This window comes from Ictalurus punctatus, chromosome 24 (assembly GCF_001660625.3).
Source record: "Ictalurus punctatus breed USDA103 chromosome 24, Coco_2.0, whole genome shotgun sequence".
In the NCBI taxonomy this organism is placed as follows: Eukaryota; Metazoa; Chordata; class Actinopteri; order Siluriformes; family Ictaluridae; genus Ictalurus; species Ictalurus punctatus.
In genome coordinates, this window is record NC_030439.2 from 8,870,193 (window position 1) to 8,888,712 (window position 18,520).

General features: G+C 40.5%; 1 protein-coding gene across 1 annotated transcript in view; it reads left to right on the top strand.

The window, feature by feature from the left end:
* Positions 1-18,207, top strand: part of baiap3 (BAI1 associated protein 3) — a 37,405-nt gene extending 19,198 nt beyond the window's left edge. The window contains exons 12-33 of the mRNA XM_047150582.2: positions 289-381; positions 480-583; positions 777-894; positions 1,076-1,200; positions 1,801-1,891; positions 1,984-2,040; positions 3,550-3,647; positions 3,948-3,999; positions 4,089-4,240; positions 4,557-4,680; positions 4,988-5,131; positions 5,234-5,329; positions 5,599-5,814; positions 7,265-7,333; positions 7,431-7,510; positions 7,712-7,820; positions 12,312-12,383; positions 12,464-12,547; positions 12,832-12,952; positions 13,182-13,305; positions 13,395-13,600; positions 14,494-18,207. Of these exons, the coding sequence (XP_047006538.1) occupies positions 289-381; positions 480-583; positions 777-894; positions 1,076-1,200; positions 1,801-1,891; positions 1,984-2,040; positions 3,550-3,647; positions 3,948-3,999; positions 4,089-4,240; positions 4,557-4,680; positions 4,988-5,131; positions 5,234-5,329; positions 5,599-5,814; positions 7,265-7,333; positions 7,431-7,510; positions 7,712-7,820; positions 12,312-12,383; positions 12,464-12,547; positions 12,832-12,952; positions 13,182-13,305; positions 13,395-13,600; positions 14,494-14,597 (2,439 nt within the window). The 3' untranslated portion in view covers positions 14,598-18,207. The remainder of the gene's footprint in view (positions 1-288; positions 382-479; positions 584-776; positions 895-1,075; positions 1,201-1,800; positions 1,892-1,983; positions 2,041-3,549; positions 3,648-3,947; positions 4,000-4,088; positions 4,241-4,556; positions 4,681-4,987; positions 5,132-5,233; positions 5,330-5,598; positions 5,815-7,264; positions 7,334-7,430; positions 7,511-7,711; positions 7,821-12,311; positions 12,384-12,463; positions 12,548-12,831; positions 12,953-13,181; positions 13,306-13,394; positions 13,601-14,493) is intronic.
* The last annotated feature ends 313 nt before the right edge of the window (positions 18,208-18,520 follow it).

An 18,520-nucleotide genomic window follows, 5' to 3' on the forward strand; every position in this document is an offset into this window, starting at 1 on the left:
TTTAGGGGGGTAGTTGGTAAATTATTGCCATATGGCTACAATGTACAGTGGTGGAAAGTATCATATAGTCAAAAATAACAAAATGTATGAGATGGCATTTTTTTGTTACATCAAAGTTAAAGTTTTTCCCAGTTACATAGGAAACTAGTAGTTTTGTATTATTGCCTCTCAAAAAACTGGCAACACCATGCAGTAAAGGGTTAAAACACTATAGCACTCGAAAACAAACTTCAGTAATCAGTAGATTTAAATGTATGCTTTCTTCCTGAAATCTGCTTTGTCGTACAGAGGGACACTGCTTTGAGCAAAGTGGTCTCAAATGTGATCATTCATCAGAAGATGTTAAGTCAGATTCTGGAGTATGAGCACAAGCAAGTTCAGGTTTGGATTCTGTATTTACACAGTGTTTGGCATTCACACATAAACATACTGGTAGTTAAAAAATGTCACTGCATGCTATTTTCTCGAAACATTTTCAGAAAGAACCCTATAACTGGAATGGACAGGTGTGCCCAGCAGCATGGACTGTACTCTCCCATCATGCTGTGCAGGCCGATCTTACTCCACTTCAACAGGCAGTCATGTGTGTATTAATTGTTGATTCTACACTGATAACCATAGCCATTCTACAAAAATCACCATAATCCATTTATTGAGGTTTATCGACAACAAATAGTTTTTTGAAGCTAATAAGTAGAAAAGTCGTCCTGATAATAATCACATGATGGCCGTGTGGATAACTGCTCATCGGTGCTTTATTCGGTGTGTTTTTACAGTCGCTGGCACTGTTACAGTAGCCATCATCGCTCTCAGAGGATGTGTTATGCACTACTGCTCAGGCTTCTGAGGGCCGTGGAGGCCGAGTGGGAGGCTGGAGATGTGAATAAGGAGCTGGTAGGTCCTCTTTTCACAAAATGTCATTGATCGGTAGGGAATGTTCTTTCGAAGAAAGAGGAGAAAAAGACTTGGGTGCTCTTGCTATCGAACCTTTAGTGCTTTGAGCTAACTATGACCAAAATGCAACATTTCTAACACATTGTATGAGCATTAATATGGGATATGATTGACTTTACAGGAGAACCTCCTCGCTGAGAGCTTTAAACTCTACTGTGATTACTGCCTGTCTCTTATGAAGAGCATGAGGCACGTGTTTCCATGCACCAACCCTGCTGCCATCACGCGATGTGAGATAATGCTGAGGTAAACACACACACACACACACACACACACACACACACACACACACACACACACACACACACACACACACACACACACACACACACAGAGTGAGAGAGAGAGAGAGAGAGTTATGAAAGGTATGATCTGGGGAGTCTATTCAAATTCAAATATTTTTTTTCCATCTGTCAATAAGGTAGCTGTCTGTGTGGAAGTTTGTGTTGCTGTGCCCTTTCTGCTTCTGTATTCTCTAGGGGGGTCCGTGTCGGCTAGAGGGGCTAGGAAGAATTGATATCCTGCGGAGCTTTTTCTAGAGTTGCTCTTAAATGTAGTATAGTGCACTAGTTTCAGTTAACAAGTCAATACTATGAGCACGCACAAACTCATACACGTACAGATGCCAGTATTCTACAGTCTGATTAAACAGGCTAATAGAAATGGCAGATGGGTCCTTCTGGTCTGTGTGATCTGTGAAAGAGTGCGCATGCGAGTAGTACTGCATGCTCAATGTAACTCCGATGTATGTGTTAGGAAAATGTGGTTAGATTATCTGCATCAAAAATGTCTTTTGAAAAAAGGCTTAATGCTGCTTTATACTCATCATGCCCATGTGTGACTCAGGACTGTCGGACAGATGCAGCTGATGGAAGCATTTAAGGCAGTTTGTCCTAACCGCAGTGAGCTACACCTCGAAATAGCAACTGTCATAAAGGTATAATTAACCCTCACTAACAACAATAAGTAATTCTTGTCAAGCATTGGGTAGTTTTTCAGAGATATTTACAATCATCTCTCTCTCTACAGAAAGGCACCGTGGAATGGTACGAGGCCACAATTTCACACTTTAAACCAGATGAAGGGGTAAGTATCAAATTATAAAAAGTACTGTGTAGTAGTCCTGTAGATTCAGATTTTAAAATAAATTTGGCAATTCGTTTGAGGTTAAGTTCTTGTAAGTATTACAAGCCCTAGCTCTTATTGCAAATTACTGTAAATTTCACAGATCAAGAAAAATACAGCTGTGCACTGCAAAAACAAACATGACAATTAATAAGTGAAAATAGCTTGAATACCTTGAATATACCCAAATATATCAAGTATAAACCAAATATATCATTTTTAAAACCTATTTCTAGACATTTTACTTGTTTCAAGCTTGAAACAGTCTTGTTCTATTGGCATTTATTTCTAGAAAGGAGATAAATTATCTGCCAATACCTTGTCGAAAGCTTGAAATTAGTAAATGAATGCCTAGAAATAAGTTTAATAATCTTTTACTAAGAAAGGCTAGATGTGTTTGACTATATTCAAGATATTTTCACTACAATGACATATTGTTTCAGTACTATACAGTAGTATCCCTTCAGTTATTGTTGTGTCTTACTGCAGTACTCATTACAGTAATAACTCATAATCGCATTTTATCACATCATGCTAGCAAGTCAAGTTGCAAGTAAATTATTGTATATAAATAATAAAATAATACAGGATTGTATTGCATATAAAATAATAAAATCCAGGAAACCAAAACCAAGGTATATACATATATATATATATACTTTAAGTGTGAAGTGTGAAATTTGAAATGTGGTAGCGCCGCAGCATGAGTTGGTAGCCTTGCCGCTTCACGGCTTCAGGGTCCCTGGTTTGATCCTGAGCTCTGAATGTTCCTCCTTTGTCCACGTGGGTTTTCTCTGGGTTCTCCAGTTTCCTCTGGTGCCCTGCAATAGATTGGCGTTCCATCCAGTGTGTATTCCTGCCTCGTGCGTAGTGTTCACGGGACAGGCTCCGGATACACCATAACCCTGACCAGGACAAAACGGTTACTAAAAGTGAATGAGTGAGTGAGTGAAAAATGTATGAAAATTCACTAAACATAGCAGATTTCCATTCAATAACAAAATAGAAAACAGAATAATATAAAAGAATAGGAAATAAGGGATAGGAAATAGGAAATAGGGGGGCATGGTGGATTACTGGTTAGCACATTTGCCTCCAGGGTTGGTTTATACTCTACCTCCAGGGTTGGGGATTCAAATCCTGCCTCCAATAAACCTCAAGTCAAGACAGTAATCTCACCTCACCAGTAATTATTATATTTTACTGTCGCTCATACCATTACTTGTTAGTCAATCCCACATTTCTTCAGGGAAAGCCTTGAAGTGTTTCACTAGAAATGACTAAAACATCCCAGTAACACATTACAGTATTATTTCAGTTTATTTTAAATTCAGAAAACTTAATGTTTTGCTGTAAAAATGTCATTGTAGTATGTGAAGTCATTTTTCCTGTTCAGGTCAGGAGAGTGGTGGTAGGGAGTGGTGGGACATTTTTGCTGGCTGATTACTCTGTTATACTGTTTTGATGCAGACTGTGGAAGAGCAGCTGAAGAGACTGGTTCTGGTGGTGGATGCGGTGTGTGTTGATGTACAGCGAGGGCAGAATGTCTACAACAAGCTCTTTCACAAGTAACACTTCACCATTCTGATGCTCTAGAGACTAGCTATACTCTGCTTTGTTTTCTGGAGCTCAATCCTTCTACAGAGTTTAATTACCACCTTAATTAACACCCTTATTTGAGAATTAATCCACTCCTAAAGGTCTTGCCTCACTGGATGCATATCATGCATGTTTGATTAGGCTTGGAAGTAAACCGTTCAGTGAGTAGATTTAGAGAAACAGGGTACAATAGTACTGTTTAAGAGCTAAGGTTAAATACTTCAGCATCCTCTCAAGCCTCCTGTCAGAGAGTTTATTGTTTCTTTCAGCTCAGTGAAGGTGGACTTCTTCAGCATCTCCTATCGACAGTTAGAGAAGCTGGTGCGTGCACAAACGAATAAAAGCAATTGTCTTCCAGTTGATGAACATGATTTGAAGGACTTAACAGAGAGATTGTGCTCTGTATCCAGGTGGCTGATGACGTGAGCGTTGCGATGGAGCGTGTTTGCGGGACTTTGGAACAGGAGAATTATCGGCTCTCCCAAACCATGGGGGAAACCTTGTTCGAGGTCTTCATATCTCTTAAGACCCTCAAACGATTCAGGGAGTTTCTGCCTCTCAAGTAAGTCACTGCAGCACTTCAAATCCATTTCTGAGGATCAGATGATTGCTTCCTTGTAAACTAGACTACACGAAAGAACATGAGTCATCATGACCATATGTAACTGATAAATAGATAGTCCTTGTAGATTATCTTCTGAATTGATGCTGAATGTTCTGTCACGATTCATAAGATCTATTTATAAGTGGTGATTCAGACACTGGCATCTCTTTTGTGTGCATATGTGTGTGTGTGTGTGTGTGTGTGTGTGTGTGTGTGTGTGTGTGTGTGTGTGTGTGTGTGTGTGTGTGTGTGTGTGTGTGTGTGTGCTTTATAGAGATACTAAGATGCTGGCACTAACAGGTTTTCACAACTGGTTCAAATCCTCCATTCATAAATGGCTGCAGATTGTGCATGAGAAATCTATTGACAGGATTCGCAAGGCTGTGGAGATGGACCAGGCAAGTTGGAGAAAATATACAAAATACTTGGATTGATTGCACAAGCTTTGAGATGCGTAAATATAGTCCATATTTACACAACGACGTCGGAACGCTGTAATCACTCTGATTTCCACGTCCTCTGGCATGAAAAATTGAGTAGTTTTATTCTCACTAGGCCATAAATATCTCACATTCAAGTGGACTGAACCTTAAGTGTTTACTTACAATATTATGTAAGTGTACGTGTAGTTTCAGAGTCTGTGGGGGAGCGTGAAAGAGCCAGAGCTCCATTATAAGTCTATATATGTTTGTGTGAATGGCACAGTTCGAGCCAGTCCAGCAGCATGCCAAACACAGTGTGTCGGCAGTGGATGTCACCACATGCTTCAGCGAGGTGCAAGAGTTCTGGACCCAGCTAGCTTGGCCTGACTCAGCAGGGGCATTCATATTCATCACTCGCTTGACTGATGTAAGTTCATGTCTTTGGAAAATTTCAGTTAATTCACAGCTAAAATGATATGTCGATATTAGGAGTGCAGAAACGATCTGCGGATACTGTTGTTCAATGCAGAACTTGTGCAGTGAGGCGGTGTGCTATGCAGAGCTCCTGAAGCGCAAAATTGAGAGGAACCAGCTGGGTCAAGACCACCGGACCTTCACCATGCAGGTATTGCTCCTTAATATTGGAGAGGGAAATGGGCTTTCATTTCACAAGGAGTGAATTTCACTAGAGATTCTTTCTCCTTGGCAACATTGCTTTTTCAATGGAATTCTTGTGCATGCTCATGTTTTTTTTTTTTTTTTGTCTCTGATCCCATTGCCATTCTCTCAATTCTTTCTAACTCTGCTTATTGTCTTTTTAAATTTTTACTCTTCTTACTTTCACTTTTTTCCCACCTCTTCCTCTTCTTTCTCCCCCTACCTGCTTTTGGGCAGCTCTCTGTGGCACTTAACAACACAGAACATGTGCGAGCATATCTGTCCAGCTTGCCACGCGAGCTGGACTGGCGGGCTGTGGAGCAGGCTATGGAGGAGTCATGCGGTGCTGAAGGCAAGGAGCAAGTGAACAAGGCCCTAAATGGGCAGCTATATAATGCTGACCTGGATCTGCAGAGGGAGGCTAAAAGGCTAATCACACACCTCACTGATAAGGTACTTTAACTGCACCATCACACAGTAACATCTGAGCTAAATATTTCATTATTTCTTCTAGTTTTTGATGCTTGATATGACTATTAAACAATGTTGGGTTACCAGGTGTTTTAACTTACCAAACCACACCTAAAATACTCCTTCATGTGATTGAGATGATTAGGAACCTTAGACTGTTAATGAATTAATGAACAAACTTGACCTCGATGGGTTAAATTGGACGGAGAGCTCGGGGAGAGTGAATCTTCCCCACCTTCAATTTATATGTAAATGGAAATTGGAGCTGAGACCTCGTACTATAATTGGCTGGAAATGTAAATCTTGACATAATGATAATTTTTTAATTAGTTATGAATACATATTTAATAAAATTCACATTATATTGATGTTGAGAACTCAAAATATTAAACCATTGAAATTTATTTTGGCAACCATGAAAGAAGTAGGACTACCCCACTTCCTGAACCCCAGTTTAACCCCTGCATCTATTCATGACACTTTGCAGACTCTCTGGACAAGTTTAAGAAAGCAAACAGGATGAAAAACACTCATGCATGTCTACAGATCCCATCCTTCCTCTTGGCCCATGTAATGTGTTTCTGACTGTAAGAAAGGTCTGTCAATCACCTTTTCCGTCTTTTAACCCATCTGTCTGCTATTGTCTTCAGTCTCATGATGTTTCTTTCTCTCTGCTCCATCTATTGTTGTTTCATTTAGCTTAATAGCTACTTGGACAAAAGATTATGCATCTATCAAAAATAATGCTTAATTCAATGTTGTGACAGTAGGCAAAGCAATAACTGGCTACATGAATAAGTAAGAATGAAAAAGCAAATCGACTAGCAATTAACTAACGAGGGACGGCGGTGCCAAGGACCTGAAGTGTTCCTAAAATACAACAACATGGTGCTTTTGCTGCAAACAGACACCCACAGCCACAAGAGCAAACATTTCCATTTAATTTTGACACTAGTAGACAATAATCCACTGATGCAATTTATACACAAGCACCTCCATCCAGCACTTTTTTTGCAGGAAGACAGCTGATTTGTGGGGGAACACACACACACACACAAAAATTGTGGTTTTGAATACTTTCTGTAAGTAACTGTGTAGTTTATGTCCTCATATTGCTCTAGCAGACCCTAAACAAGATGCCATGGCAACAGGCAAAAACTCAAGACAGGAACACCCACCCTAATGTGACTAGAGTGACATGAGGCAAAATAAATAAATAAATAATAAATCACTGCCAGTGTGAACACACAACAACTGAACTCGCTGTGTTCCAGTGAGTAGCAGATCTGTAATTGCATGCATTAAATCCTATAATGAAGCAAGGGGGTGGGGGGAGTTTCAGCCCACTAAGCCCACCCTTGGCGTCACCCATGGTGTAGAGATTTGTTATTTGTCAGCTCTTGACATTCTCCATTTTGGGTTACTATGGCAGATGCTTCCTGAGCTTAGGAGATACATTCAGCACATTAGCCTCTCTCCAGACACCATAAATAATGATGATGTGAGTAGAATTTTTCTTTTCTCTGATTGATTTGTATGCCATTATAAGTTGCAGGAACATACACATCAGTGACCTCTTGTACTGTAAACTCTTCCAGGCCGTGTCTCCATTGATGAAATTCCTAGATTCCACTGTAGTCATTCTCAGTGATTCATTGGTGAAGGAGAACCTGGCAAGGTAATTACATATTTGATTCTAAATAGTAAGGAAAAAGCTTGTAATAATATATTGGCGTGTAGCAATTGTAAATAACAGCAAGACTGAGGAGTTGTGTTTTATATGATAGTGGCTGTTGTAAGTGAATGCAATTTAGGTATTTGAGTACTGCTTGCATGCTTGTTTATTGTGATGAATGTAGGTTTTCTGCTGCCCTCACAGGGTTCTCTGGAGTCTCTGGGAGCTACTGCTGAGGATGATTCTGGACTCAGTGGCAGAAAACAGAGGTGTTCAGGTCGAGTTCTACACACGGTTCCAATATACTATAGAGGTTAGTGATCATTTGAAAGAGTTGAAATGGAGATGATTCAGTGCATGCAGCCTACACAGTGCAGAAATTAGTGATGTCAAGTAACGGTACACAGTGCTGATGCATCAGTGTGCAAGTTTGCTTTCCTTTTCAGGAAGTGGCCCATTTCTGCTGGTTTGAGAGGCAAACCAAATTGGCACATTGATATTGGTGTTGCTGGTTTGTTTCAATTTCCATCTGAATATGCTCTTGTGCTCATGTGCACCATGGTGAGATCTTCTAAAAGCCATACTGACAATAATGCAGTATTAGCTATAAACACCTTATACCCTGTCACTTCTGCTCCTTTTTTCTACTCAACGAAGCCCATTGCTGGACCACATATAGAGTTTAAAGCTATTCTGTGCAGCTTGTGATTTCAGTCAGAGTTACAGTTATTTTCTGTCCTCTAATGCTGTGATACTTTCGTCCTCCATCTCAGTGAGTGTATCCATTTCATTCTCTGTCAGAGCATTTGACTGTAACTTGCTAGCAAGAGTGCTCTAGTTGCTAGTTTAACTTGTTAGGTTATACTCCACAGTGTCTGAAATAGGTAGCTAGACTGTTGTTATCCTTGTTTAGTGGCTCATTCTGGTTCACAGGATTGGAGTGTTTATGTCCCTCCATAATGACTTGCTAAGTCATTCTCTTTGCTGAGCCGTTCTCTAAAAGCTAGAGCTTGGCTTCAGATGATGGGATAGGAGTATGAATGTCCAACTGTTTCTCTCACATACTGCAGTTAACAGCACTAACAAAACCTACAAACAATTCGCTTCCTCTTCGAGTGTATGGATGGCATCACTAACTTTGAAATCACTAATTGTAGGGCTGAAGCCACAAACTATGGCTTACATCCTTCAGTGCAGCCCTTCTGATAGCTCACGGTTTGGACCCTCCTCAAGCATTAAGACAGGATGTTTGTGACCACATCCAGGAAACTTTTTAATACAGAGCTTTAACAGGCAACTGAGCTGCTTTGCTCTGCTCCACAGCATTCAACAAGGGCTCTCACTTAGCATCCGGCAGCTCACCGACACAACTGGTGGGATTCAGACAAGCCATCATTAAATGGCAGTAGCCAGAGTAGACTCTGTGCTTCAAGCAGTGATACTGAACATGCTCTTCTGCTTGTCGGTTACCATCAATTTTGATATATGTCAATGCAAGGACTAAATAAACAACCATGTAGCAAATTTTTAAAGGACACCAGGAACACACTGAGACCCCATGATATGACACTTGTCAAGTGCTGACAGGACTGGCCTGAACTACAGATGTATTGATGGCTTAACAGCTTATATAACCACACATCTGATGTGCATGGGTAATTTTTTATGGTGACCGTCCAGCTAGCGTTGAAGCAGCTGCCCCAATTGGTAGAGGCTGGTCCCATTTTTATGGAGCTGATCAAACCTTTGTTTTGGACAGCAGGGTAGATTTCCTGTGAGCCCCCTCCCTCAAATCCTCTCTATATGAACCCATACAGGATATTAATCTGAAATGGGTATGATTGGTATCACATATGCAGAAATGGTGGGATCAAGCCTTGGTGATAAGCTTGCCCTGCATACTTTGTTGGCAAGATGATTTTTGTTGGAGTAACCTGTGACTGAATTCTAGGTTCCTGCCTATGGTTATGTCACCCAAGTTTTTGAACCAGGCAGTTTGGATTCTATGAAGGTCATTCTCCAGAGCAGTCTATTCTGTGTCCAGAGCTATTTGATCTGCACAGCAGCTAAACTTTGATTGGCCCACTGGAGGACAGCCTATGAACACCACACCACACCACAGCCTATGAACAGACCATTCACAGCCATTCCACATTTCATCTTCATGGGCATTAATAAGAGGTGTACCATTCTAGGGGCTCTGTTCTTACCTACCAGGGCCTCACTGTGTACCAACTGCAAATTCTTTAAGATCAACTTTGCCCCTCCTGATGGTGTGAGTGGGGAAATCGTCTCAGTTGGTCATAGATGAGTCGGTTCATCGTTAACTTGTTGCGGGGGGTGAAGCACCACCCCTGGCAGTTAAGAGGGATAAAATAGAAGGCTGGTTATGAATGTAACCTTCAGGTTTCCCTGTAATGCAGAAATGCTGCTGACGCAATAAGCACGTAAAAAAAGGATTACGTTCTGGGAGCATAAAATATTTACAACATATCCACATGTTAAACACTACATCTGGCAGATATCCAATGTTCATAGAACCACAGGGTTGCCAGATCAAAATTCCTACCCCAACTACACATCAAACACCACACATAAAGACTTGACACATTTATGATTTGCAGTATCTGTAATATGAGGATTGTGTTGTATGTCATAGATACACTGTATGTACTTACAATTACCCTTTGTTTGCCATAGCCTATGTTTACAGAAATTGGGCTTGCTTTTTTCACCAGCAACTTTGTTCCGAAACAAGCCTAATGTGGTGACCCTAGCAACCTTGCTCTCAGGACAAAGTTCATGTTCATTAACATGATGTGGATAGGAGGCACACCATTCAGGGTTTTTTTTGTCAGTGGTTTTCTCCAGTAACCTGACCTAAGTCAGATCACGCCCACTTCCAGTTTAACTCTGAATACAAATACAGACACAAATATTTGGAGCACTGAACAAATACAGATATTGGCAATGCTTTACACCCATATGGTGTAGAGACTCCTTACTGCACAGCAATACTATACGATTAGCACTGGTTTCCTCCCCAAGTTCCAAGACATTTGTTGTAGGCTGATTGGAATTTCCTAAATTTTCCATAGTGTGTGAATGTGTGTGCGATTGTGCCCTGCAGTGGATTGGCACCCCATCCAGGGTGTCCCCCGTCTCGAGCCCCGAGTCCCCTGGGATAGGCTCCAGGCTCCCCAGTACCCTGTGTAGGATAAGTGGTATAAAAAATGGATGAATGGATGGATTTCCAAACATTACTTTACCAAAAAATATTAAATGTTACAGACAAATGTTTGTATGTCAGGAAAGAGGGTAACATATTATGTAATATACCATTTTCAGCCAAAAACATAATGAAGGCTGTCAGGTTCTACCTGCAAAGTCTTCAGATGAACTGTGGCAGATTTTCCAAGATGAAAAATTTACCAGCCAATTTCCTTATAAAACTGCACAACATGTACCTAAGACTACTGATGCATTTTTAAATTTGACAATTTGAGTTTAGTGCTCTCTATATATTTTGTATAGAATTTTATTTATTTATTTATTTTTAATCATCTTTGCTTTTCAGCATTTAGGGCAGTACTGGATGTACTGAAATAAAATCACCAACATTGTTTAATTTTATAGTGGTATTTGTGACTGAACATAACTCAAGCTGTCAATGTTGGCGTTCTCTCCTTTCCCTAATACTATAAGCAACTAGGAAGCTGTTATCAGTGCAGAAAGATCACATCTCCAAATGGCACAAATCATAACCATAATTTTGTAGTCAATACCTAACTAAGCTCGTTTTAATAAACCTAAAATTTAATATAACTATAATTATAAAAACACCATATCTCATGTCTAACATTAAATACCTACCAGACACTATGTTAACAGTTTTTAACATTATACTGATAATAGCAGTAAATCGAGCTATCAAAAAAAGAATTAACACTGATATAAACTAAAACTATATCAATAATTGAAAAAAAACTGTAAGTAATAAAACTGTGAGAGTATCTTCTCATTTGTGAAGTCCAAATGAACCAGCTAAACAGGGGGATCCATTCTAGTAATCAGTGCACAGAGCTGTGCATCTGATTCCATGCTTTGGGGCATTGACCATTGAAAGGTTTCAGTCCATTTATTAGATAATAAAATCCCCCCTATTGAATTATGGGTTGATACGGGGCAAGAGATACAGCTAAAGAAACTTGTACATTGACTTTAAACAAAGATTTGGCTTGTAAAAACATGATTAATAACATGTATTGCTGCACAACTCATATGTATAACAGATTGCCCCAGCAGTCTTGAGTGCAGCAGATTTGAGTACAGGTAAAATTGTCCTTGTTGTATTTGGCTAAACTATTCTGTTAATACTTACTGCAATACTCTCAGCATTATGGCATCCCATCAGTTAATAATCAGTCATCCTGGCAGCCACTTGTCCATTTATTAAAGGGAGACCCCACATGAATGACAATGTGCTAGTAGTACTATTCCAAGTGACAGGAATTGGCAGGAATGCAGGACAGATTTGTATGAAAAGTCATGAGTTGCTAGGTTGTGTGGGTGAACATGCTGCACACCATATAGTTGGTCTATTAGCATAACAGGAATCCCATGCTGTTATAAGTGTTTGTGCAGGTCTGATAGAAAGCACTGACAGAATGGTTTCCAATTAAATCTAATGAGTGCTGGTGCAGCATTTAGTAGCAGCTTGGACGAGGTTGAAAAGAACCTTGCCTAAAACCTCTGGCCCTATAGGGAGAAAACCCACTATCTCTTCTCTGGTGTCTTCCTTTAGACCTTGGTGCGGTTCTTCCATGCCAGTGGAGATGGGCTACTCTTGGAGGACCTCAAATCTGGGGACTACAAGGTAAAAACTAGTTTCTCTGTTTAAACTTTGGTGATAAGGGATGTTAATTTGCTATTGACTAAACCCATTTTCCATTACAGGTCCTGGAAGAAGAGCTGCGACTGAACAAGTGTACATCCTTCGAGCTGATCGAGCAGTACTTCCTAGAAAAGATATCACAGCAGGTAGGTTCTAGCCCTGCTGGGCTTTGACACCCGTCCTGCAAGGTGTTAATTAGAAAGAGTCATCACAAAGAGTTTCCTTCCTCTCATGATTATTTCCTCTTTGCCAATATGCGTTTTGAACCAGGCTTAACACATTAAATCAGTTGTTTATTTTTTGAACACATTTAGTTTGCATGGCATTTAGATGTAACCTAGTTAGTACTAATCATAAATCAGTCAATATTTATACATCCAAGGTCGGTAGTTCTTCTGTAGTTCATTACTACAATATGTCTACATTTCAGAGAATCTTGAAGCACAGTCGATTTGGGCGCATAAGTATTAAATGTTACTATGATGCTCCTGAACAAAGACTCACCGTGGAGATACTGCATGCGGCTGATCTCATTGCCCTGGATGCTAATGGTGAGTCTGATCCTGGACTGACCTTCACACATACACGCTTTGACTTACACAACTAAATCCAATCTCAGACATTTATTTGTAAACTGCGACGTAAATGGCACATGTTATAGTCCTTGGGATTACAAAATCATATGGTTTGCACCAGACAAAAGTGTAGTTTTGATTGGTAAATGAGTTATCTTGTTTGTGGTTGTATCATCGTGGGTCCCCTATTTTTTTGCTCTTTCAGGTCTAAGTGATCCATTTGTCATAGTAGAGCTCTGCCCTCACCACCTCTTCCCTAACTCCAGGAGTCAGCGCACACAAGTGAAGCTCAAAACTCTGCACCCAGTTTTTGATGAGCTCTTCTATTTGTAAGTAGGACTGGTAGTATACAAGGTAGTATATAGAAAACTATCTTCTTCCAAAGGAACATTCTCTCATGTTGATGATATCTCCACAGTCATGTAAGCCCTGACCAGTACAGACACAGGTGCGCTTGCCTCACCTTCACTGTGATGGATTATGACTGGCTATCAACCAATGATTTTGCTGGGGAAGCAGTGGCCCCCCTGAGTGACTTCTGTTGGCCAGGCCGACCCAATGCCACTGCTGCAGGAAAAACTCTGCAGCCTTTAATCCTACATCTGTCTCGTCAGAAACCAAGTGGTATGCTATCCCTCCCACTCTCTAAAGATGCATGACAATAAAACATCAACAACTAAAGTACTATCTGGATGATTTTATATTTACATGGGGTACTTGGGTAATTTCCTATTTTACAGTTGCTCCTCTGTGATTAAACACTGTCCAAGTTGCAAAACAAATAAAAGGATGCTTGTAGATACTGATTGTATTTTCAAATATTGAATTGATGCTGGGGGACACAGTGGCTAGCATGTTTACCTCACACCACCAGGGTTGGGGTTTGGATGTTCTCCCAGTGCTTTGGGGCTTTCCTCTGGGTACTCCGGTTTCCTCCACCAGTCCAAAGACATGCTTTGTAAGCTGATTAGCATTTCCAAATTGTTCGTAGTGTGTGAGTGGGCATGCGATTGTGCCCTGCGATGGGTTAGCACCCCGTCCAAGGTGTCCCTGCCTTGTGCCCCAAGTTCCCTGAGGTAGGCTCCAAGCTCCACCGCGACCTTGTGTAGGATAAGTGATATGGAGAACAGATGGAGGGATGAATTGTTGCTGGAACTTTAGTTTGCCCCAAATGAAAATAAGCGTCTCTTTGCTACTCCAGTGCCTCCCTGACCACTTGGACGCCATGTTGATCATATGACCACGTGACGCAAATACCCGGGCTCGTAGAAAATACAATCCACTAGAAACCCTCTCCTCCAGTGGTCGTCCGAATGTGCGATTTTTATCACTGAGTACATGTACATCCCCTTGTTAAACGAATCCAATCCGAATAGGGCTTAAGACAGAATTGGTTACATTCTATCTATTTATTTATGGCTAAATCTAAGAACATCTCATTTGATGTCTATGAATTATCGATTGCTATGTGTGTTCGACTAGATTCCTTCCTGACTCAATCTGTTTTACTGATCCAGAGAAACCAATCATGAAGATGCTAGAGGCAAGGACAGGAGACAGAGAAGCTCAAGAGTTTGTGCGAAGGCTGAAGGAGATCGAGAAGTCAATGGAGGAAGAGTAATTTTTCATCAGTGGTTTACAATATTGCCAACAATGTGCTTTTATACCTGTTGTACTATGTTTGCTATTTAAAAAGAAACTCTTTTAAATGTGTATTTTTAACTGTCGTCCAAGAATATATAAGTGAGCTATATGAAAACACGTTTAAAGATCAGTATTTTGTCGCTGTTCAGCACTTTGTGTTTTAATGTATTCAGCTCACCAAAGGAGCTTGTGAGAATTATTTTAATTTAACAATAGTATATTTTTGAGTATATTTAGATGGTACGCTGTTAAATTAGATTTGAAAAGTTATTTAAGGTATAGTTTTCTGTGACTTGAAGTTTAAGAGATATTACAATGTTTGGCTCAAAATGGTTTATGACTAACACTCAAACGACATAAAAAGGTTATTCACCGTAATGTGTTTATTGTACTTTTAAGATCACACAGAGAGGATCTCTGTTCTGAATGAAAAACTCTTTGTGAGGAAAATGCTTTCACAAATCTGTCTCAAAACTGTGAACTGTGAACATTTGTTCTGGACTCACACTGGACTATGTTGACAATTTTACTGTAGCATTTTCGTGAGATCTTGCCTTTCCTAAAGAATGTTTATTTATGTTAAGTGGTTCTTCAATGTACTAGTTTTAATGTTAAGATGGATTTCTCATTGTTTTGCATTAAGAAGAGAGAAGCTTGTCAGCTGAGTTTACAAAAAGGGCTTCAAATTTTACACAGTTCAAAGAGGTTTCCTTTTACTTTTTGAATTTTGGAAAGACAGATATGTAGTTAGGGGTGACTAAGCTTAGCTGTGACTTATTTCTGATTTTAACAATAGTCACTATTAATCCCCTATTCACTATTCCCACCTGGAAACGTTAAGCACATTCACCATTTGTTTGACTGATTTTGTGCGGTATTTTGATAGGGAAATGTTTTATGCTAGAATCATATTTCAAGGCACATCTGGAAATTTGTGTTCTACGTCCTTTTTTCAGATCGCCAGGGCATTTCCCTATGGAACCGGTGAATTATTCTCATTTGCTCCTTTCCATGCAGAGTACAAATAACAAAATTGTCTCCTTGTGACCACTATAAAAGGTCTCCACTAAGCTCCTTCTTCCCTATTGTTTGTGTCAGTGTATTGTAGCACAGGCACTGCAGATACAGATTCATTTGCGCTGAAGGCTCCGTATGATGCTAATGGTGAATGTGGGTTGAATCCAATTGCTCCTGACCCCTAATTAGATGCCCATAAATGCAAGGTACAAAATCCTAAAGGCAATCCTACCCAAGCAGCAGAAGACATCGCATTGAATTGTAGTAGATGCTCAGATTTTTCATGCAGGTGAGAAGACAAAGTGGCTGGTCAAAACACCATTCCCCGAAGCCTGATAAAAGCACACTGTGCCATCTACCACTGGTACGTGCAAGGTCTTTAGTACAGACACCCAGAGGCACCAAATCATTGTCTCTTTCTGTCAGAAATATGACCTGGAGGCCACAGGCTACCCTTAGTCATCTTCTCTGCCGTCACTAAAATTGAAAGTCTGTTTATTGATTCTAGTTAATTGAGTTTATTTATTTCAGTGATTTATTTAATGTCAAGCTTGACCATTCAGATTAATAAACTCATTGTATGGCAGTGACCAATTTGTTCAACTTAGTGACATTCTCGAGAAGACAGTCGAGAAGTAGATTTGCTACTACTGAAAAATCGGGTCACAGCAGATGGATTGAGCTATGCAGCATACACTGTAGGTCACATCTGTGGTATCTGTGTCAGAACTAAACATGACCACACTTCCAGGGCACTATTCATTGACAGTGCAGTGTATTTTACATCAACCACTAAAACTCCAAGCAATGTCAAGGTTGGGCAAGCAAGCTCTGGAAGTGGACAGATGCTCATATTCTGAAGAAAGACCTGCCTACCTATTGGCCCAAGGCTGTCAGGGAGTGCACGCGCTACACATCATAATTCCTTAGATTTATATAGCGCTTTTCTAGGCACTCAAAACGCTTTATATAGTATGGGGGAAATCTCCTCAACCTCCTCAATGTAGCATCCACCTGGATGATGTGATGGCAGCCGTAGTGCACCAGAACACACACCAGCTTTTACTGGAGAGGAGAGAGTGATGTAGCCAATTCAGAGATGGAGATTATTAGGGGGCCATGATAGAGAAGGGCCAATGGGGGAATTTCACCAGGACACCAGGGGTATACCACTACTCTTTACGAGGAGTGTCCTGGGATTTTTAATGACCACAGAAAGTCAGGTTTGACATCTCATCCAAAACACAGTGCTGTTTTTACAGTATTTTGTCACTATACTGGGGCATTAGAACCCACACAGACCACAGGGTGAGCACCCCTTGCTAGCCTCACTAATAGCACTTACATAACCTAAGTTTTCCTCAGGAAGTCTCCCATCAAGGTACTGACCAGACTCAGCCCTGTTTAGCTTCAGCAGGAAACCAGGCAAGAGCCGCGAGGTTATATGGCAGCTTTCAATTTTGTAGCAGGTAGATCAGCTAATGTAGAACATAATGGTGCAGGGAAAATACTTTGGGCCAGGATGCTTTGGTGCATGACTGATCAAATCTAGCATGATGCAATGCAGGTCAAGGGCATTGCTGAGGTTGCTCAGCAATTAAGATGTTAACCTTCTGATCAGAAGGTCATGAATTCAAATCCCAGCACTGCCAAACTGCCCTTAGCCCTCAACTGCTCAGGTGTATAAATAAGATAAATGAAAAGGTGCTCTGGACAAGTAAATGTAAATGAGTGTGACTTGATGTTTGTCAAGCAGCAATATGAATCTCCACTGATTCATTGTAATTGTTGCAGCTCATGTGCTCTGTAGTGAGTGAATGATTCTCATGCTTAAAACAGTGTGACCAGTAGTGACTGATATTTTTGGACTCCACTCTGAGGATGTCTTATCCTCAATGGAGAGCAGTATCAGCATTTTGAGCAATTTTTATTATCAGTTAAGACTGTGTCAGAAAGTTAGTAAAGTGGAAGGTTATAAACTTTGTTATATGACTGGGTGCATCACAGAGAATGGCCAGAGGTCGGACTTGACGTAGCAGGAGCCTTTTATAAGCTACCTGAGTGGGGTGATGGGGTGATGGTTTTGCTATTTGTACTCGCCAAGGAAACGAGCAAATGGGAATTCTTCATTAAACATTCTAGCCCTGATGGTATTCCACTCACTCACTGAACCATGAATTTATTATGTCCTTCTTGTTTGTTATTTTATTGTGATACCAGTAGCACAATATTGACAATGAAGCTATTTTAGATTTCCTTTCCAAGATATACCATTACACTATTAAAGCTATCTCCCAAACCCTTCACTCCAAATACCAAACCTCTTGTTTTGGAGGTTTTCTCTCTCAATCCCTGTTTTCCCGCTACATTCTCTTTTTCCCTGAGCATGCTTTCCCGTCAGACACAAACAAGCCTGGAAGTCCACCACTGCTGTCAATCAAGAGCAAAGATATGTTTTCACCACACGTGTCAGCACCACTGCTTAACATTTTCGGTAGTACTTGAAACTTTTGGCACTTCACTGTGTCCCTTGTGATTTGACTAATGCTGTATTAATGTGTGCGCATGTGTGCGTGTATTCAATAAATAGTAAACAAACAAACAAAAAAAACCTGACAAGGCTTCAAGCGAAATCTGTTGTAAATGAGGAACGGTATGGGGGCTCAGGTGGAGGTGGTGATCTGGCTGTTCTTGTGAGCTCCCAGTTCTGCTGTGTACAGTCTCCCTCCAGGTCAGACTCTGAGAAATGTGGTCTTCAGGAGAGCTGACAGTGACTGCACTGTACCAGCTGAGGCATCCTCAGCCTTTTGACTGAAGCTGCTCACATGTAATATCTTTTCTCAAAAATATTCAGGATGGTGTGAACACTAACACTGGCAAACA